Below are 23,183 nucleotides of genomic sequence, written 5' to 3'. Positions count from 1 at the left end.
ATATTATACGCACTACAGTATTATATGACTTTGTGTACAGCTATCTCAGGGAGTAGTACTACCGAGATAATACCGCACTGCTTTCTACTAATGCCTTTTTAAGGGAAGAAAATAGCAGAACTATTACTGGTAAGTGGCGTATTTTATCTAGCCATCATTAAATATTGATATCGTCAAGAAATTAGCACGATTATTAAATAAATGACAAGTCCAGTATTATATTACATAGGGAAGAAAATAGCAGAACTATTACTGGTAAGTGGCGTGTTTTATCTACCTATCATTAAATATTGATATCGTCACGAAATTTGCACGATTATTAAATAAATGACAAGTCTAATATTATATGACATATGTTTCAAAGAACAAGGACTTGTACGAATACATATTGTTGAGATGCAATGTTTTTTATGCACATTTCTTTATATATGATTCTAACCCTGGAGCAATTTTCATCTTGGAAAGGATATGCAGGTAGATGTATATACTTCTGGTGTTACTGTGTACCCTACAATCATAATATCTAACGTATTATCATCAGCGCTATTAATATATGGCTATGGCGGCCAGCTTCATATGCAACTGCATGTCTGCATCCCATTTTCTATTAGGCTACTGCACAACTGCGGCCTTGTCCGGGTCAATAGATATTTGACAATGTCAATCTTTTTTTAATTCTTTAAAAATCTGTAGTTTTGTAAGCGCTCTTTTAATACAAGTTTTTTAATTTTATTTCTGTCCCCTCAAATTTCCGATATTCTTCTTCTCTTTCTCTATTCCTCTATTTGTATATCCTATTGTTTAAAAACAAATCTTATTATAAGGATAATAATTATTTTCATCAGCAGCACTATCACTGTTATTATTATTATCATTATCATTTTTTTGTTTTTAATTTTTTTTTTAATAATTTTTTTTTTTACTATTACCACTATTGTTGTAGGTGTTTAGTTTTATATAATGTATTACCTAGCGGCAATATAATGAAATATTTTCAAACACAATACTCATCATAGATTTCTGTAATCATTCTGCAATTTCGTTTGTGGAGTGAAATCGGTACAATGTGATGTGGTTTACATTTTTTTTTAAAGTTTGAATATCGAGGCCAGCTGCGAGTGCATCACCTTAAATATGAAATAGGCAGATGTTTCAAAATAATATTTCCCCTGTGTAATATGATGAATGTAGTATAATGAGTTTATATTGTGAAACATGTAGTCCTGCACGTGGTACAATATGGATCACATGATGAGAATCAACACACACGTTTCAAGGTGATACATAAAACTGTCGTTGGCTGGGCAGGGACTTGGGGTGATTATAACATGTAATTTAGTTGGCAAGTTGTCATCCGCTCATGCAGCCTGTGGACTTTCTCAAACCAAGTGATTCTTTACACATTATACTAGGTGTCTGCTGTCGAGAGATTTTTAAATTGTCCTTGGTGTTAAGTGGACAAAAAAAACATAATGTAGATCAAGCTGTTTGGGTTTTCTTAATAATTATGTAGTATCTTACACTTACCAATTGAAAGGAACAGGATACAATGGTCAAGTACTCTCTTTCATATCTATAGTAAACTCCTTAAAAGGACATATAAAGAAAAATAAATAGCATACTGTTTTCCGCATAAACACAAAGTAATTTGTTTTCACTACTTATACAGTTAAGATTTTCAAATTAATATTTTAACATGAATTTGTCTTTCATAATTAAAATACATGCCTATTGCATACATTAATTATTGCTAGGATGGACAAACATTATGGATTTTCCTACCTTATTACAAGTAATGTAAACAATTCGCATTCTGACTATTAAAATACAGTTACTCATGACAGGTGAATGAAATAATTTTTAACGTGGCAATTAACAAAGATTTATGCTTTAAATGTTATTACATCATGAAAATAGCGTATTATTGTGGCAGGAGCATAAGGTTGTATCATTGTCTCTGCTCCTGTGACAGCGCACTGCCGTGGTAAATATCCAGTAATATCTGAACTTTTTAAATTTCAACCCTGCACAAAATTACACCGCACCTATACCTAAACTATTGATAAAAATAGAGTCCGGAGCAATGTAGCACAGTAGGCTGGAGCAGTAATAAAGCCAAGTATTCAGTCATGAATCATTTTAATGCAGGAAACCAGATTGACAACTATAAAACGCCCTTATCTGCATTTATATGTCAGATATATATACATACAACGGTTTATTACGACTCTTTTGAAATACCCAAAGCTGTGCCACGCAGACTACACATTGTACCCGACATTGTATCACAGTACTGTAGACCAAATTCCACCACTTTTCCACACCCATTTATGGACGTATAATATTGTTATGATGCATTCACAATCACTAGTCTCTACTGTGGCAAGTGAAAGCGTAATCAACCATTGGTAATAAGTTCATAGATTTGTATGAAAGCAGTATAATATAAGAGAAACAGAATGGCGAAAGTTTAATAAAAAACTTACCGATAATAAGGAGAGTTATGAATGTCTGAGACAATTATGAGATCACTAAATCTATGCGAATTTCAAATTGCCAATCTGATGAGTGAATTGTGACGTAGTCATGGACAGCCCATGGAAAGCCCTCCTGAGTTCTATATTTTGAAAAATGTACATTTAAGTAATTTTGTTTCTTGGAACATGTCAAATAGGACAGTTTTCCGGCACTACATTCAGCCAATTTGAAGTGCCCTTGCGTGTAGTCATTACAAATATCAAAAATCACATCCTATACAATTTAAAATACAAATTATATTAAATCAATTATTCCAAGATATATGATTATGTGGAATATAACAATTATGTTTTGTAAAGGAAACTTGTGATAATAATGATAGTGAGTTCTTGTACAGCGCTTATGTCTGTCAGACTTAATAATTGACGCTCCTGGCGCTATGCAATCGTCACCTGGCTTTCAGCATGTCTGCCATTACGACGCTCTAGCATTTCAAGGAATTAATATCTGCCAGGTACCCATTGGAATCACCTGGGTCGAGTGTGGCAAATGTAGATTAATGTCTTGCCAAAGGACATTAGTGCCAAATGGTACAAACTGGTATTAAAACATATGCCGTTGGTTAAATGAAACATATTGATGTAATCGTAACAATTTGAAAATGTTTGCGTGTCTTGTATCGTCCCGTATTGCAAAATCCAAGTTCCCATTATTTAAACATATATATATATATATATATATATATATATATATTATTCCATTATTAATCACTGCTCCGTATCAATTTTGAGTTTTTCAATATTGCAATTTTGAACGACGAGTTGCCTGGGGCGGTGAGAGAGAGAATTTTTTGAAAGCTTTTTAAATTTTCAAATTGAATAGATTGCCACTTGTAGACCTGATTCCAAAGGCAGAGGTAACCAATCATTGTACAAAGGTTTCGATTTGCGTCAGTGGAATTTAGATGACCTACTTTCTTTTGTGATGATTGTGTATAGTTCCAGCATGGGGTCTATGAAAAAATACAGTCAACTTAAGATAACAAGAGTTATTGTGAGATATTGCTAAGATATTCATGCTATATTTATTTCCCTCTTGAGGGGGAGAAGAAGGGCATAATCCAGAAAGTTAAAGGTCACGATTATCAAGCCCAAATTGGTGACTGTGATTAACCTTGAGTACATTTCTCCTATTTTCTCCGTTAAAAAAAAAATCATAACATTTCATAAAATATGTCTTTTTTCACTAACCGTGGAAAAACCTTTATTATACCAGTGACTTAAATACATTATTTGGCCATATGTTTGTGTTATTTTCCCATATGTATATTCAGTCATTAATGATCACGAATACATTTGTAAAATTCATTCAAAATAGGAATGGAATATGTGCTTGCAAATTAAAAAAATTTCCTACTTAATACTTAATGCTTAATACTTAATGATCATTAATGATCACGAATACATTTGTAAAATTCATTCAAAATAGGAATGGAATATGTGCTTGCAAATTAAATTTTTTTCCTACTTAATGTAGAACACGTGCAATTTTTAATATCATAAACCTGTTTTTCCCTTCTATTTCTCACTCATCGTTTTCTTTTATTAGTCTGATTTTATTACAATTACTGTAGGTTCATAAGTACGTCACTTTGTATCTGTATGTAGCAGTACTAAAACTGTAATTTGTTTATCATTATCAGTTCCGGAGAATAATAAATAATAATGATAATGATAATAATAATAATAAACATAATAATATGTCTCTTTTACCGAGGGCTTAACCTTATCAATGTAATACTGTTCTCCCTGAGGGCCCTGCAACCATGTTCTATGCAAAAAAAGAAGAAAGACTAAGGGAAAAATGATCTAAAATCTCACCGCCGTTAATTGCTCCGGGATTCATTATGTGATAATATTCTCTCATTTACATTTCTCACAATGGTGTATTCATTGCCAATAGAGTCGCCAAAGTCGTTGAATTTACACTTATCAATGTATTTCAAGCTGAAAGTTAGGATTCACCAGAGGCACTCCGCTTTGCATTGTTCATATCTCAAATGCCGCCGACAAAAAATTAATAAAGGTTAAATATTTGTCAAATTATGGGACAATAAAATTGAATCCGGCAACGCCGAATCTATTGGCCCATGTCTAGCGCATGCCCAGCCCCACTTCGGGAGCATTCATGTTCCCAAAATCTCTGGTAAAGGGGTATTGTTCACGCAATAAAGTAGGGCTCGTAATACATTAACAACAAAAAATCGGCCCATTTGATTTCACAAACGAAATTAGGTGATTTAAGTCAGGGACCAGGGTACGATTACCAGCGGAGATGGTTTTTTTTTGTTTAAACCTTTGCAAAAATGAAAAAAGGTAAACAGCACTGAGTATTATTTACAAATCAATGCTCAATTAGTCTCTTATTTCATTATATATATATATATATATATATATATATATATATATATATATTATGGACATCATCAAGTACATTATGATGGAAAGAAGAATTTTAATATTTTCCACCGTTTTAGGTAAATTTGACCCGACTCCAACATGGCCGAACCACCAGTCTACACTCCCCCTGAACAACAGAATACCGCCGACCCACCTCCCGGAGTATATCCACAAGGTCAACCGGCAGCAAATCCGCAGGGCCACCCGGTAGCATATCAACAGGGCCAACCGGTAGCTTATCCGCAGGGCCAACCGGGAGCATATCAACAAGGTCAACCGGTAGCTTATCCACAGGGCCAACCGGTAGCATATCAACAAGGTCAACCGGGAACATATCCGCAAGGCCAACCGGTAGCATATCAACAAGGTCAACCGGTAGGATATCCGCAGGGCCAACCGGTAGCATATCCACAGGGTCAACCAGTAGCTTATCCGCAAGGCCAACCAGGGGTAGTGTATCCGCCAGGTCAGCAGGTCGTCATCACTCAAGGGGGCGCCACCCATGTGTACCAAGTAAGAATCTCTTATTGAGGGATCCATGTGGTGTTCCACAGGGATACGTGATATGGCCCATCATTTTCTATAGGATTTATTCAATTTCTTGACGAATCCTTTGGGCGTAGGCTGGGGTCGCTCTGTTAGGGACTTATTGTAGTAAAATGATAATAAGAATATACATTTATAGAGCGCAGGCACTATGCAAATATATTCTACTGTGCTGCAAGAGCTCCTGGTATGCTTACTATCTACAACATAAAGTTAAAAATTAACAATATGTAGCAAAACATAGAACTTTGGGACTAAAGAACAAAATGTAGGCCTAATTCACTCTCCTTTCCATTAGCCTATACAATTTGCTTTCTCCAGGGATGAGGTGTTGGTCTATCTTTTCCCTGCTATGTAATTGGAATTCAAAGGGAATTTAAATGAAAGTTAAACTTATTGATAGGTATCGAAGCATATTCGTTTACATGACAATACACCAAAACAACAACGTGCAATGTTCTTTTTACAACGCTACAGAAAAAAAGTTCTATCAGGTAAAGACAAACTGTGTTTATATTTACTCGATAATAATTAAAATCCAGTTTGACAATGACTAATGATGTGCGCTTTGGATTTAGATAGATGTAGTATATAAAATGCACGACCATACCATTTTGCTTTTAACACTTAGAATCCATGGCTTCGTTTTCCGGGACTATATTCTTCTTTGCCTAATTTTAAAACTTTTCCTCAATTTGTTGTTAACCCTTTTAGACTGGCAGCAGCTCGGGTGGTTGGAACAATACCTCCGAACATTACAACCAAAAAGCCGGCTTCGCTACGGGGATAGTGCATCTGATCGTAGCTATCCTGTCTGTCATTCTCGGCGGGGTTGCATACGCGTTTCCAGTGTATCAGGTCGGCTATGGAATCTGGTCTGCCTTCATTGTACGTTAATCCTTCTTTCATTCGCGATTTTATTTCTTTCGGGGGTGGGGGTCTTTTTTAAAATATTTTTTTTAATTGAAGCCCTAGATACCCGTGTTATAGACAACTTCTCCCAAAGTTTGAAAACAATCCCCAGTCCCCTCCCCCATCTTGTCAAGTCCATACAATACTTAAAATCTTGGCTCGAATGCTTGAATTTAATGTAAATCTGTTTTGGGGACTCTACTCTGAACTGCTGTCTGGATATTGATGCTTCATGATGCCTTTCAATTTCCAAGAAATATTATTTAGTGTTTTATTGCTTCACCTTTTTCGATTTCGTAAAAAAATATTAAAGTCTCCGTCTCTTTTTCTAGTAGCCCCTCTATATGGCATCCATCGGACACAGAGATTATGCTTACACCAGCAACTTACCTCTTTCTTATATTAAGGTTTTCAAAGAAAAATTGTGGTTTAAAAATTGACGTCGTATTTTCTCTAAGTTCTCTAAGAGCGTCTGCCAGATATAAGGCAAGAAAGCATGAAGGGGAACATCGTCTTTTGGGCAATTTCTCTTCCACTTGAAACATCCAGGTGTACTGATTCGACTTTAATGTATCCAGTACACAATCAAAGGAAAATATTGTTCAATTAGGCTGTATGTGTGCATTTTTTCATTAGGTACATTGATTTTATCTCTTTTAAAAAAATTCTTTACAGTTCTATCTCCCTACAGGAATCTTAGGGATCGTTAGCAAGAAGAAGAACTCGTGCGTGGTAAGTGATGCCTATTAATCCCCTTTTCCACTTAGGCCTATCATATTCCTTTGATTTGATGTATTTATTCACCCCCAGAGGCGGCCCTCCGCGGGGGGGGGGGGGGGGGGGGGCAAGGGGTGCTTCAGTGCCCCCCACTTTTTCAAGCACCCGAAAAGTGCACCTTTTAAATAGGAATAGTGCCTCTTTTACTTTGAAAAGTGCCCCTATTAATTTGTAAACGTGGCCCTTCCCCTTTTCAACTCTGATAAGTGCCCCCTTTTTTTTGGAGACGTGCCCCATTTCCTTCGACAAGTTTACATTTTCATTTGCAATAAGTGTCCATTTTCCCTTCTCATAAGTGCTCTTTATAATCTCTAGTAAGTGCCCCTAGTTAGGTACGAGAAGTGCCTCTTTTCTCTTTTGATAAGTGCCCCCTTCAACTTTGATAATTGTCCTATTTAAATATGAGAGGTACATGCCTCTTTTACTTTGACAAGTGCCCCTTTTTCTTTGTAAGAAGTACCCCTCTCCTTTTGATAACTACCCCCCCCCCCCCATTTCAACTCGGATAAGCGCACCTTATATTTTCACATGTGCCATTTTGCTTGTCTAGTAAGTGACCCTTTTTCTAATGATAAGTGCCCCATTAAAAAAAGAGCCCCTTCCCTTCTCATAAGTGCCTCTTCTCTGGTAAATGACCCTTTTCAGGTACGAGAAGTTACCTCTTTTCGCTTCAGATATGTGCCTCCTTCACCTCCGATAAATGCCCCTTTGAAATCTGATCGGTGCCCATTTTCTTTTAGCTAATGCACATTTCCCTTTATTACTAGTGCCCCTTTTTCATTCACATAAGTGCCCCTTTTCACATTTGGGCATTGCCCCTTTTCAGATGCGATAAGTGCCTCTTTTCACCTCTGATAATTTCCCTTTTAACAATATATAATAATATCTTATAAATGCCCCTATCAAAATCTGATGGGGGCTCCTTTTCTGTCGACAAATGCCCATTTCCTATTGTCATGACTGACTTTTTTCATCCCTTGTGAGTGCCTCTTTCTGAGGATGTAAGAAGTGCCCCATTTTCACCTCTGATAATTACTCTTTGTACTTTGGCACATGCTCCTTTTCTTTCCTGATAAGTGTCCCCTTTTCCTCTCATCATTAAACGCGCCCTAGCTAATTTCAAGCGACTAAGAATAATTATCCCCCCCAAAAAAAAAGCTCGCTCGCTACGCTCGCACGCATCTATAGATGATATACTAATGTTACATATCAGACTTCCGTTTGTTTATGTGCTTATAACCCCATTAGGATTGGGTTTTTTCCTCTTTAAAAGATGTAATTTTTCGCACTGCGACCTCTTAAAATTTTCCTTGCTCGCTTCGCTCGCTCGCAAACAATTTTTTTGGCAATAATACCCAACTGTAAAGCATGAGCAATATTTTGTATGGTGTATAAAGTGATACAAATATTGAAATCACCCCTTATAATTGTAATCACAATGCAGGGGTATATACCAATATCTAAAAAAATCGTATATTTTCGCTTTGAGATTTTCCTTTGTAGGTGCCCTTTTCTTCCTGAAAGTGCCCTTTTTTCTTGGTGCCCCTCCCCCCACTTTGGTAGTCGCTCGGCCGCCCCTGTTCACCCCTCATGGGTTGGATTGCCCTTGTCAGCTCAATCGTTTTCTTTCATAGGGATCCAAGCAAAATAATAATGAATCATATGAACAAAAAAGGGACTTATAATATACACTGTTGGTCATAAAGATGGATTTTTTTTTACCCAGATTTATCGAATGATTTTGACAATGATTTGTTACTAATAGATCTAGATAATAGTATACATTCTCAAATTTTATTATATAATAAGTTGCGAGTGTTTGTTTTGCGTGACTGCTTAAATGTCATACAAAGTTTTGGTATGGGGTCATGAATATGGTTCGAATGAACATATTGGAACCATATGCGATTTTACATTATTTAGTGATCGTTGTCACGGTTGAAATCGAGTTTAAAGTGATGAAACTGTACATAATAAACTCTTTATGTTGTATAGCTCCCTCTCAAGACTGATATTACCAGTTTTAAACAATATTCATGGTCGCAGCTACCATGGAATGGCCTTAGGCGCTATTTGAAATATTCGAAATTTTCCGGGAGCACTGGTACATTTTTGATTATTCAATTACTCGAGAGCAGAAGTGTTTTAGGAGCTAAATTATCAAAAGCTTATAATACATTCACAGGGGCATCCAAATATATCAATATTTTAAAGAATTAGTATCCATCCAATTTTCAAGAATTCCCAAAACTTTGCATTACCTTTAAGCATGCGTATGCTACTATGCTTATCAACTATAGGGGACCTACGTCCTTAAGTCATAACTGACAGTAATGAGGATTAATGCCACACAAAAGGGCACTAATAAAGCACACCGACACGGTTTTGATCCTAGGGCCTCACAGTTACGAGGCCATTGCTGTGCCACTAAATCATGACTAAACGCAGCGGGGGCTAGAGTAGGGGGCATCCCCTACAAATACAAAAAAAAACTGATAAAATGCAATAAATTATTAACAATTCATTACATTTCCCTCCGGTCCCCAACAGGAAAAATTCCTCCCTGTGGCCATGCCTGGAACCATAACGCTTGGTCGTACAGGGGATTTTTTCCTGTTGGGGACCGAGGGGGAAATGCAATGAATTGTTTATAATTGATTGCATTTTTTGTTGTTGTATTTGTGGGGGCAGCTCCCTACTCTAGCCCAGCTACGTGCAGTCATGATTCAGTGACACAGCAATGGCCTCGTTACTGTGATGCCCCAGGATTAAAACCGTGTCGAAGTGCTATAATAAGAGACAACACTAGTCCGAACAGCTGCTTCTTAATCTTCGTAAAGCTTGGTTATTAATCTCACCAGGTGTGCTGGGAATCCCATTCTGTACATATAATCCCACAACATCTTGTGATCTACACAGTCGTAAGCCTTTGCATAATCTATGAAACACATTTTTCTATAATCATCCTGATGTTTGCAACTTGATCTCTAGTACCTTTGCCTGGCACAAAGACCGCTTGCTTCTCTGACATTAATCATCCATGTACCTCCTTTTCATCCTGTCAATGATGATCTTTAATAGTATTTTGCTCGCATAAACAAGAAGAATGATGGTTCTATGATTAGAAAATTCTTTCTGATTGCCTTTTTTAGGGAAAGGTATAAAAATAGCTCTGTACCAGTCTTTGGGCCATTCTTCATTCTCCCATATCTTGATACATAGCCGCCATAAGAGATCAATACCTATTTCACCTGTTGCTTTCCATACTTCAATAGGTATATTATCCATTCCAGGAGATTTACCATTATCTATATGGTTCAGAACCCATTCAACTTCCGATCTCAGTGGAGGTGGTTCGCTGTCTTCTCCAACCGGTCTGTTGCCTCTCTGACCTGGCTCTCTACTGCTGTACAAATCCCTGCAGTACTCTGCCCATCTTTGTTTTATGTCCATTTTTGTCATTCACAACATCAGTGTTCATGCTGCTGCCTCCAGTAATCTCTTTTACAAGTTTGAAAAGTTTCTTCATGTTGTGCTTCTTTGCTGCATTTCCCATTTCTTTACATTTTCCTTCTAGGAATGCTTTTTTTTTAATCTTCACATGCTTTTTGGTTATATTCCTTATTTAGTTGTCTCCAATCTGTGTGTCTCCCTTCTGATTTTGCTTGCCTTATTTTACTTGCAATTTCCATTGTACTAGTTGTTAGCCATGCCTGTTTTTGCCTTTTCTTCCGTGGTATGTATTCCTGAGCAGTCTTTTTCAGTATATCTGATGTGCTTGCCCACAGCACTTCTGGCTTCACATCTTCTTCTGCCAGTTGTAGAAGTGGCATGAATCTGTTATATCTGTTATCTGTTATCTGTGCTGGTATATTCATCACATCAAACCTGACTGGTTGAGCAGTTGTCTTCTTGGACTTGAGTCTCAGTTTCATTTTACCAAGCAACATTTGGTGGTCACTTCCACAACCGGCACTTGGTCTTGTCTTAACAAGTAAAGTTGTCCTCCACCTTCTCTTAATCATGATATAATCTATCTGATTCTTCACTCTATCTCCAGGACTTTTCCAGGTCCAGAGTCGCCTCTTTTGATGTTGAGACATGGTATTGCCAATGACTATAGGTCATTTGCAGTGCAAAACTCCACAAGCCTGTCTCCACGCTCATTTCTGTAACCTAAACCAAATTTTCCAATATTGCAAGTTTCTCTAACATCCTTTCCCACTTTGGCATTACAGTCTCCAATCATCATTGTGATATCCCTCCCCGAGATACTGTCCAGGGTATCTTGTAAGACTCCATAAAGTTGTCCATTTCTTCCTCAGTAGCATCTGTTGTTAGGGCATATACTTGAAATACTGTGATGTTATGAGAAACTATTATTTGGTGTTCAACTTTAAAAGTTCTACAATGAACGACTATGAATTAGGCATCATGGATATAACACAGCAAAAGCTTACGGGTCTAACTTAGTTGAATATTTGATAAAAAATAGTTGCTAGAGAGCATAATACCGCAGTAATATGGATACTTGTACTGTGATGAGCCATTAGCATGCAATGTATGCTTCACCTCTCTAAAATTAAGTAAACTGTTGCACTGAGAACAACTTCTAATTCCAATTACCATGAGGATAATGTAATGTATAGGCTGTACCCCTACATAGCCCTACCAACAACTCTTGTGTTTGCACGGATACTCCTAAGGGCCAGTTTTTCTGAATATTTTTGTTTTAGTTTTTTCAATATAATTAAAATAACATGATATTTGTCTATTACATAACGAAATAACATCATCTGCTAAATAAAGGTGATAAATTGAGCATAAATTACATGTTGGATTGTGTGGGTGTGGGTCTGCGGGGGCTTTGTTTCAGGTGTGAAATGTACCTGTAGTATATGGGTATTTTAGTTGATACAAAATGTACAGCAGATCACTTTTCCTACTCCTTTAGTGCCACAGCAGCCTATACGAGTTGAAAAATATGACAAAATCTATGTGAAAATCCTCGAAATAGCGGCCATATTGGATTTATGCAAATTAGGGACACTTCCACTGCTTGGATTTTTTGGACTTTTAGTATGTCATTTGGGGGACCTTACTAAAATGCATTGCAGTGAAAAATATTTTATTGCAATTTTGTTGACGTTTACCTACAAAATGTAACATCTTTCCTAGCCTATGATTCCCCAAAATGTATATGAACAGTTTAGCAAAAATTAGATAAAATCATAAACGATTGATAAAAAAAAATATAAGAGACAAACAAAAATAAAAACTGGCATGGTAAATCTGTAAGGGGCATACATATTGTGTCTTGTGTATTTGATATATACCATTTTTAGACTTTAAGAGGACATCCGGGCCGGGCGCCTCCTCCTCCCATCCCACCCTCCCATCCCTCCATTCCATTATCACAATGTGACATCATTTCTTTATCAGATCATCGCATACATGGTGATGGCAATCCTGTGTACTGTCCATGCTTTCGGGATGCTGGCATATGAATCATTTGTAGCCGCAGTGCTGACCTACTTTGTGTCCTGTTACCGACGGTACTATGGTTTCAGCTCCGATTATATCTGTGCATATCATCGTTCGGTGGTAAGTCATATGCACTTTATCTTTACATTATTCTATGAATGCATGGAATCCTTCATCAATTGAAGTGATAGTTGAGTTCTTGTTTCAGACAGCAAATGCGTTCAAAGCGCAAGTTATTGCTTTCATTCTTATTTATGACATTTCTAGTTTCTAGGACCTAAAATTGCTACGAAAGTAATTTAAGACCCCAAAATGTGTGGAATTTAGCCAATACGATCATACCAATTATGCTCTACTTTAAAAAAAGAATACAGCGACCGTCAATTGATTAATTAATTAATAATAACAATACATGGGTCGGTTGGTTGTACGTATTAAAACCAACACAAAAAGCCAACATCGGCATTGGCTGGAATAAAACGTATAAGGCGCTATTTTCAATGGCTGGTTCAAATTATCTAATATTTGTGGTGTACACAAGTATTAGAAATGGTTATATTTATGGATATTTCAGCCGTCTCCGAACCGATTTCGATCGAACAAAGATGATTTTGTCATTTAAATTGCATGTTCTTTCAAATTTGACACTCAGTTTTTCATTATCTCACAAAAATATTTTGTGTAACGCCCTCTGCAACAAAACTGAACTATCCCCTTAAGCCTCGTTCAGAAATGACAAGGCAAAACCGCGGTGGTTTTTTCCTCTTCTTTATGATGACATGAAGTGTTTTGCACATCATATTTCTGTATCTTATAACGCAGAGTTCAGTGAAGACGGGTAGAACCTTTGTTGCGCGCAGTTAAGTTGTGCTGAAAGTTGTTATATAATGCTCTGCACATCATTTTACAAAATCTTCTTTAAAGATAAAACTGTTTTACATATTCCACTCTTCAAAGATTTATTAAACAAACGCTACGATTGATTCTATGTAATTATGACGTCTTTTTTCAGACTCTCTAAACATTTCCTAAAATGTCCTGTATGTTTCTCCATAATTATTCATATTGTATTTGATACGGTCACTATGTCATTACAGACAATTTACTAAAGACACTAAGTTACCTCAATGTGCGTGTAAAGGATATTAATCTTATTCTTAACCCCTTTTGCATCAATAACTGAAATTAATTTTAGAGCTTGCTACGATATATTCATGCGCAAGCTCTCGTGCTCTGATGCTATTCAACGCTTTTCTTGTAACATATGAGAAATGCGACGTTCAAAAAAAGAAAAACTTCTTTGTTTTCGTTTAAATTCTTTTGAAATCTACAGGACAAGCGATACTACTACAAAACAGCCGAGATAGTTTCATTAAGAATGGCTAAGTACTTTTTAAGATGTTGCCAATAGAAAATCGCGTTGCAAACTCATTTGATACAATCCGTATACACCGCCTTTCTACATGTAGTTGTCAGATTTGTTTCCTTCTAAGCCCCTTTCATCTTGTTTTCTCGACATTTCCAACCAGGGTGCCGTTTGCGTTCACTCCATACTCGCTATCCTCGGCTTGGTCGAGTTCATTAACTGTATCGTGTCTGCTGTCTACTGCTGTGGGGGACACTCCTGCTGCTGTGCCAAAGCCTCTACCAACCAGACCAATGCCAATACTGCTACCACGGTATGATACATACCTCACCTAGGTCCTATGTTACTCATTGAATAACGGGTCATGTTTTTCTACTTTGAAGCAATTTTTTTTAAAAAACTTTAGAGCGAAAGTCAGCCAAGAATATACACAGGGAATCAATAAATCTCGGGAAGTTTGGGGAGGGGGGGGGGGGGGAGGCTGGCTCGTATTAGATAAAAGCTTTCACCATTTTCTAGTGGCTATCTTCAACTAGAAAATAAGTGAAGTACTTCTTTTCTCAAAATTGAAATTTCTATTTGCAGTGTGTGCGTGTGCGTTTGTTTGCGTACGAGTGCGTGGGTTTGTGTGTGCGGGTGGGCTTTTGTGTGTGTGTGTGTGTGGGGGGGGGGGAGGGTGGCGGAGGGTGGGGTGCATATCTTTTATCTACTGTTTATAAGGTATGCCAGATTTGGTTTTGTTGGGGGCAGGCCGTACCCCCTCCGTCCCCCTCCTGGATCCGCTGTAAGAAAGAGTAAGAAGGAAAGGTGGATAGAGTAACATAAGAAGAGTTAGATATGCTCAACATACTTCCTCTCGCTAACATTGGAAAATACTTTTGAAAAGAAATGTAAAGACGCGCCTTAAAGTTGTCTTCAGTATCACAGATTTTTAGATTTTCCGGTAGTTTTTTTTCCAAAGTTCGGCCGATGTAACCTAAACGAAAGAGCGAGACCCGTAGAATTTAGTAAAGAGATCCAACAAAAGTGCATAAGATTAATTCGTAACATTTTTGTTTCTCATTTAACAGGTGCACTATTATGGCCAGGCACAGCCAATGACAGTAGCGGCTAATACTGCACCGGGTCCAGGTATTGGGATTTTTATCACCTTGAAGAATTGTATTTCTTGAAAATCGGTTGATTGCCGTATATGTTTGTAAAATTGTCATGGTCTGTTGAATGCCGGGGATGGATGCGTTAACGACCGTGGATCACATGGTTCGGCACTAATGTCCTGTGCCCGCCCCCCCCCCCCACTCAGTGTTATTTAGGGTACGCATATGCGTGTTCCAACCGACCCCCCCCCCCCCTTTTCAGCAAAAGTCCGGTGTGTAAAGTCAATACGGCTCGACCTTTTTCTTTTGTATACGAGCCTTTTTCAGTACACCCCCCCCCCCTTTCAGCAAAAGTCCGGTGTGTAAAGTCAATACGGGTCGACCTTTTTCTTTTGTTACGAAAAGGACATTTTGGCAACACGCATGGGGTCCGTCCGTTCTCGGAGTGTGGGGGGGGGGGGGGGGCGGGGTCCTGTGGCAAGACATTAATCTGCATTTGTCACTCTCCACCCAGGTGTTAATTGGGTACCCGGCAGGATGCGAACGTTAATGTGGTTGGATATAAGGCATGTGTGCGCTTGTCAAATGGCGCCTGGACCTGATCGGGTGCACTATTATGTGCTGATTAGCATAATGACTGGTATAATTATAAGCGGAGGGCCAAAGTCAAATATCATGCTAAGTTTTTTAATTGGTTGCCACTGTCTACCACACAAACTAAGCACACCTTGTTTATTTGACATTTTCTAAATCATCGCACTCAGCACTCCTCGTCCTTTGAGCGTCATGCACTGCCTAATTTTCAACCACTATCGTCCAATTAATATACGGAGATGCTGGCCAAAATTAGAGAGGAATCGTCCGCCAAAAAACAACAAATTTTCGGCTCAAAATCTTTTTTTTTCACACTGCAATAACTTTTTCGAAACCAAGTCCATGCGATTGTGCCCAATGGTAAGGCAATCTTCCTCATTATCAAGTCCCTGGAAGAAGACTTAAAGACCGTCAATACTACTGGGCCAGAAGGGATTAGACCACACAGCAAGGTCACTGACAGTTGGCTATATCTCATTAACTTAGCTCTCAACTAACATAAGAAAAAGAGGATCATGGGGGACCAACAGGCACCGATTGGGGAAGTTTTCTATCGAGGGAGCAAGTAGCTACAGGTAGGACAGTGGGGCTTTAAAGCTGTCGGTTTCCTAGTTGTTTACTAACAAGCTTATTTTATATACATGCTTTCTTTAATAGCAGTCAGGTGAAACAATCGTCATTAAACAACAAATAGATATTTTAAAAAAAACTGTGTTCAAAACTTGGTGTTGACATGTTTATTTCCGAAAGGGTCTTCGTAAAATTTTCCTGGGTGCATTGTAGTATTATCCAACGGTTCATTTTTAATGAATAACCTAAAGGAAATTAACAAATTTCCTTTTCTACAAAGTAATGATTGTTAATATCATCCTTATTATTATCATCCTTATTATTATCATCATTATTATTGATATTGTTGTTATTACTGTTTATTATTAGTATTACTTTTAGAATTAGTAGTAGTTGAACTAGTACCATAATTATTCTAATAATGATGTTCATCATTAATATTGATATTATTTTCTGTATTATTTATGACTTTCATTACTTTTAATATATTTCAGCAGAAAGCGGTAAATAGATGTCTGAATACTGACCAATGACATCATGATGACGTGACATCCAGTATCTACACTCAGAAGAATCCCAAACCAAGCCTTACATCAAGATGATTGGCACTGATCGAAATATTTACTGAAGAATGTATGACAAATAAAAATAATTGATATGTTACACATGTTTGTTAAGCTTCAAGTTTTCCTCAATCTAAAAAGCACAAAAATACCATATCAATTACTTATTTACCGAATTTCTACTGATTGATGCAAAACCAAATTACATAATATTATTAATGGGAATATTTTTGGTGTATATATATATATATATATATTGAATTATAGTTATTGCTAATATTGTGAATTGTAACTAGAAAGTGAACTAACTATTGATGACAATTCATTGTCTTTGTTAATCATATTGTATTTTAACTAGTATTATTTGAAACAATTGCGATAGAAATATGACATTTTGTAATTGTAAATTGTCATGCAATTCAGCCCAGGCTGCGAAATGATGATATTAACAAACTGAACTGAACTGAACTGATCAAACTTGCCGGAGTTCATATATCCACCTATGAGGGGTTAACGAGGAATCACTTCCTTAGGAGTTAAGGCCACTACAAATTATAATGGAATGTATTCCAAAGTTGTGGATGAATTATTGTTTCAAGAGTTGGGATGAAAGCTAACGGTGCAAACACAATTAAGTACATTAGTCAGATTTTATCATTTTCAAAAGAATTTAAAACGTATCGCAGCTTCATAAACAGGCTGACTATTGATATTATTTTAACTCTCATATTTTCAAGACAAGAGTGGTGTTTCTAAAATGTCACTGTAGGGGCCTTTTTAATCTGTACAACATTATGTATATTTTTGAATACATTATGATTGATAATACACTTCTAATGATTATCCTAGATATTTTTTTCAGATGTAATAATATATAAGAAACAAAATGTATATGACGTATTATATAAATATTATAGCAGTTTAATTTAGTAAAAAAAAGATATATACCATGTATACAATATAAGGTTTTTTTTCTTCTTTTTTTACCTTTAAAATAATTATTTTTTATCGTGCACTTCAAGAGGCTTATTATGTATATATTTCGGATTGTTCAATATTCGTTTATGTTGTATTTAAACAAAAATTCGTGTACATTATATCTTCACTGCTTTCTAGCATAATTATGTTTCACTTATTCTAACTCTAGTAAGTTTTTGCACAAATCAGAAACAAATATTTCTCAATTGCATATATGTATTATTATACCTAATAATATGAGTAGGAGCAAAGGTGATTGCTTTTGTCTGAAAAACTGTTTCCGTGATTATTTGAAAATCTTTACATCTAGGTCACAAAATGTATGACAGGAGAAGAGAAGTTAAAGATATACCCAAATCCAATCCTTAAAGATTCTAAACATACCCAAAATCAACTAAATCTTTATCTATTGTACGTGAGGTCGGATGAGACCGTGGCTTTAAAGGACTTTAACATCGCTAGTGCCTTTAACATTTAATCAGTATATATCTTTGTTATTTTGACTTTATCCCATAAAGTAGGCTATCAAAAATTACATACGATATAAAGGTTTTTATATAAACGGATGGTAGCACAGGCAATTCATTGTTACGTGAATATATTTTGTGTATACTATTAAACGAGGTGATCTAACAGGCTTGGTACTTCAAAATAATGTACCATACATTTGGAGCGTTATCATATTATATTATTGTATCATTGTGATGGCGTACTAACTTTTGAATTAATTTATCAAAGATTTATTGCTAGATAATAGAAAGCTTGTGTGAGTTTTACATAGTATTTGCGTTTCGGTGTAGCCTGTATTCCACAGCTACTTTTGAAAAATCAACTCGAGTGCATTTTCAATACCATATTGTACATACCATAAACATCATGTTCGAATATTATGTTATGTGAACATATACCGAATGTGGTATCAATAAATTGAACGGGCATTTCATTGCGTTCATTTTGACACCAATGTCAATCTATTACAAGCATTTAACGGGCTGTTACGTAATGCATAGTAAATTCATCATTTTGGGCGATAACTTTGCGATGACGTCATTAAATATTACCAAACTTCGCAGACAGTGTCACGTAGGCCTATATAGATACATACATCTGCCAGGTTTCATTGACATAGGTATAAAAATTCGTTTAACACTCGGTTTAATGCACTCTATTGATTCTATTTTTCGGATTATTCAACAGAGAGAGATAGAAGTTAACATTCTCATGACTAACGACTTTGCATTATCATCTTTATTTGTTTAAAATGCTATTTGTACAATATTTGATGACAATAAACAGCTCTCTGGTACTATTTTTATGTAGCGTGATAATAATAATAATGATAATAATAATAATAATGGTGGCTTCTTGTATAGCGCACATGTCCGTCACGTTCCTGGCGCTGCCCCAATTATTACCCTGGCTTTAGCAAGGCAGCCACTGCGGCGCTCTAGCATTTCAAGGCGATAAGGCGATCTAGCTAGTCTGCCTGATTATTATTACAATTTGAGTCATTTCAAGCAACAAAATATTTTTTAGTATTCTTGCATTACCTCAAAATGTCGTGAAAGGTAACACAAATTCGTGTGTTGGCTGGTCTGCTACTGGATTCCCGCACAATTATATTATATTTTATTATGACGTCATTTTTTTCAGAACGCCATTCGCCCCCTTTTTGTTCTTTTATTTCCTTGAAATTTTGCAAGCATATTTTGGGGGGCCAAACACAGGGCATCTCGAAGCCGGATTTCGAAAATCTGTCAAGGAGGTCATTATCGACGCGATTTTATTCCCTGCATGATTATATTAGTATGGACGGCCATTTAGGCCACAGCACGCTTCACGAAATGTTCTTCTTTCACCAAATTCGATTCATTTTGCACGCAGTGCTTATGAGCCTATCTAGGTCTCTTCCACTATCCCGATATTTTACAAAGTTCGTATAATCTCTAGCATCCCATCAAGGTCACTGAACTCTTCGTTTTCCGAAATCACTCATGCGTGACCGTCCGGGCGCCATTTTGTCTTTCAGGCCGTTATTGAAGCATGTGTTTTGGCCTACCTAACTCATTATCCTAGATGCTAAAGACTTTTAACAAACTGCTCTGGATAGCCCAAGAGACGCTCTTTTGTCTATCACGTAAAAACCACTGGCGTAAATGCATGCATATCGTTCTAATACGATTGAAGTTCTAGTTAATATTATTATTATTATTATTAACTGAAACCCTATTGTAAACGTTGGTAGCTGGGGTTTTAGTTAGATGAACAAACGTACTTGTTACCCGAGTTACATCAAGAAGACAAACATGAGACCTACAGCAGGCTGCATAATTAAACAAATTACATTACCTCCAATGGTGGGGAATCGGTCGGTTTGTAGTCGGCACAGAATCGGCTTTGGCAGTGAGGGTAAGGTATAAGAGAGTCTATGAATTAAGACTAATACATACATCCGTCCAGGCACCAACGAATGCCAAGAAAGCGCGTCACGAATGTAAATATGTTTCATTTTGCAACGCGAGCATTTCCATATACTACAGTTCTATATGACTTTGTGAAAAGCTATCTCTCGAAGTAGTACTACCAAGATTATACCGCCCTGCTTTCAACTAATACTTTTTTTAAGGGAAGAAAATAATAGAACTATTACTGGTAAGTGACTTATTCTATCTACCTATCATTAATATTAATATCGTCACGAGAAAAGCATGATTATGTATGAGGTTGGGTTATATTATGAACGTTTGTATAAATATCATCCAAATTGTGATGCAGAAGATCTTTTTTCTCACATAAGTGAAGAACATTTTCAAAGTCTCACAGAAGAAGAGAGTATTTCTTTAGAGGGAGAAATTTCTCACAGTGAAATTGAATATGCAATAAAGAATATGAAAAATAATAAAGCTCCTGGTCAGGATGGATTTACTGTGGAATTTTTCAAAGTTTTCTTTGAAGAATTAGGCATTTATATCATGCGTAGTATGAATTGTGCTTACACTTCTGGAAAATTATCTATCTCGCAAAATATTGGTTTGATAACATTACTTCCTAAAGGTGACAAAGTGAGACACTTTATCAAAAATTGGAGACCAATTTCTCTGTTGAATGTTGTTTATAAAATACTATCAAGCTGTATTGCTAATAGACTAAAAAAGGTATTACCTCGTATTATACATGCTAACCAAACAGGTTTTATGTCTGGACGATTTATTGGTGAAAATATTAGAATTTTATATGACATTATTGCTGATACTGAAAAAGAAAATGTTCCTGGAATGATTTTGTTAATTAGGTGATACGTACGTAGACGTATCACCTTTTGATTTCGTCAAGATTTTCTTTATTATTTTTATTATTCTGCCATGAATTTGTTCGCAGGATATCTCAAGACTGAATGAAGCCATTGTTATGAATCTTTCAATGATGATAGATCTTAGTCTAACTTAGAACTGCGTGAATTTTCAAAGACTCAAAGTCATCGTGACGTCATCCAGGCGCCATTTTGTGAAAATTAACTAATGATCATATCTTTATAACGAATAGTAATTTTTCATTCATATTTATCATGATTAAGATCAATATCCGTCCGGTCAAGTTGAGGTCAATAAACGTGCGTGAATGCGCGCGTGCGCGCTCGTCCGCGCGTTTACGCGCGCGCAAAAATTAAAAATGCTCTAAATCATCCCAAATTGTTTTTGCATACGTTTCAGGCCATATGGAGCATTTGATAAAGAAATTACGCACACGCGCATGCGCGCGCGTTTTCGCGCGTACTGGCATTTTGCAACATAGAATCGCCGATTTTTTTCTGTCATCATATTCGGTACATTTTTCCAAGCATTTTGATAATTTGTTCACCTTTTATTAACGCAATGAGCGTCCGTCAAAGTTGACAGCACGCGCGGATTTGCGTTATCTTTATCCACAATACATGGGCAAAAACAATCCTATATAAAATTCATTGTAACTCTTTAGAATAGATAGAAACTCCTAATATTTTGTCATATTTGGATAGATTATGAGTCGGAGATATGATTTCATGTCTCATTTGATCCTCAATTAACTCATGACGTCATCATAATGGCCTCCAAACTCAAAATTTTAATTTGCATATTATGACGTCAGCATATTTTTGGAAAATTGATTGTATCTCTGTAAATATGGATCAATTTTCTTTTTAATTTTGATATGTTCTAGCTGAGACAGTTTTCTACAAATGTAATATTCACATTTTTATTTTTGACAAAAGTATCATGGTGTATTTTTGCGATTAAAGGAGGCATGTCAATTTTTCGCATTTTGCGTGTATTCTCTATGGGACATGACTTTTTCTCAAAACTGGATTCTACACTCCTGTCTTTCGCGAGCAAAATCTCCGTTGTTTTAGCTTCGTTTTCGCTGAGCTTCGGATATGTTGTAGCTGAGACAATGAGCTATCAAAAGTGTGCCCTTTATTTTTCGATTAGATGCCGGGATCATGCTCATATTTCACTTGCAAAGTAGGATTTCTGAATTCCATTTCCTGTTTACGTGTAATCGCTATGGGAGATGTTTTGGTATGTAACGCACTTGACTTCCAACCTCGAGATCCCTGGTTCGAGTCCGGGTGTCTCCAACACTTTTTTTTTTCTCACTTTTTTTTCCTTTTGACCTTCACTGTACCATCTCCTTTGATTATTTAAACACGTAGATTCGCAAATAATGTCATAAATAACCCTTTTTACTTTATTATTACCCTATTTTTACTTAATCCATTACTTTTTGCGTGTAATCCCTATGGGAAATGACTTTTTCTCAAATCTGGAGTCTACATTCCTGTCTTTTGCGAGCAATATCGCCGTTATTTCGGCTTGGATTTTGTTGATTTTTGAGTATGTTGTAGCTGAGACTATATGCTATCTAAATCAACCCTCATTTTTTCAATAAGATGTCATGATCGCGCTCATGATCATGATCATGATCATCACGATCATCATTATCATAATGATGCTAATCATTTATCAATTACATTTTCATTTCTTTGAATAAGATAAAATCGTCAAAAGGTGTTCTTCATGATGTAAATTAGAGTCAAATGTGTAACTGGTTACTGCACAGGGTCAAAGGTCATATATTGTTTCAATCTATCTTCCCTAGATCCATGATGATCAAGGAGACACAATTTAATCTTGACATATGAATAGATCATAATGGGAGAAGCATATGAATGGGAGAAGCAAAATAATATATCATGTAATGCATTATTCGTTATGTAAACCATTATCATACGTATCACCTAATTCGTCTAAGTGACGAATTAAAGTCTAGTTATTATTTATTATTATTCTTCCTCGATTTTGTTCGCAGGATATCTCAAGAC

The 23,183-nt window shown here is 36.4% G+C and overlaps 1 protein-coding gene across 1 annotated transcript; it reads left to right on the top strand.

Annotated features, from left to right (window-relative positions):
- Positions 1-17,765, top strand: LOC590455. Its single transcript, XM_011676712.2, has 8 exons — positions 1-129; positions 5,015-5,450; positions 6,198-6,371; positions 7,071-7,127; positions 12,615-12,776; positions 14,186-14,335; positions 15,093-15,153; positions 16,778-17,765. The coding sequence occupies exons 2-8, from the start codon at positions 5,037-5,039 to the stop codon at positions 16,792-16,794; spliced, it is 1,035 nt and encodes a 344-aa protein (XP_011675014.2). The 5' UTR covers positions 1-129; positions 5,015-5,036; the 3' UTR covers positions 16,795-17,765.
- The last annotated feature ends 5,418 nt before the right edge of the window (positions 17,766-23,183 follow it).

The sequence above is a fragment of the Strongylocentrotus purpuratus genome, unplaced genomic scaffold, assembly GCF_000002235.5.
Source record: "Strongylocentrotus purpuratus isolate Spur 01 unplaced genomic scaffold, Spur_5.0 spur5_scaffold_19, whole genome shotgun sequence".
Taxonomy (NCBI): Eukaryota; Metazoa; Echinodermata; class Echinoidea; order Camarodonta; family Strongylocentrotidae; genus Strongylocentrotus; species Strongylocentrotus purpuratus.
Note: the sequence above shows the minus strand (reverse complement) of the source record. Positions and strands in the feature narration are given on the sequence as shown.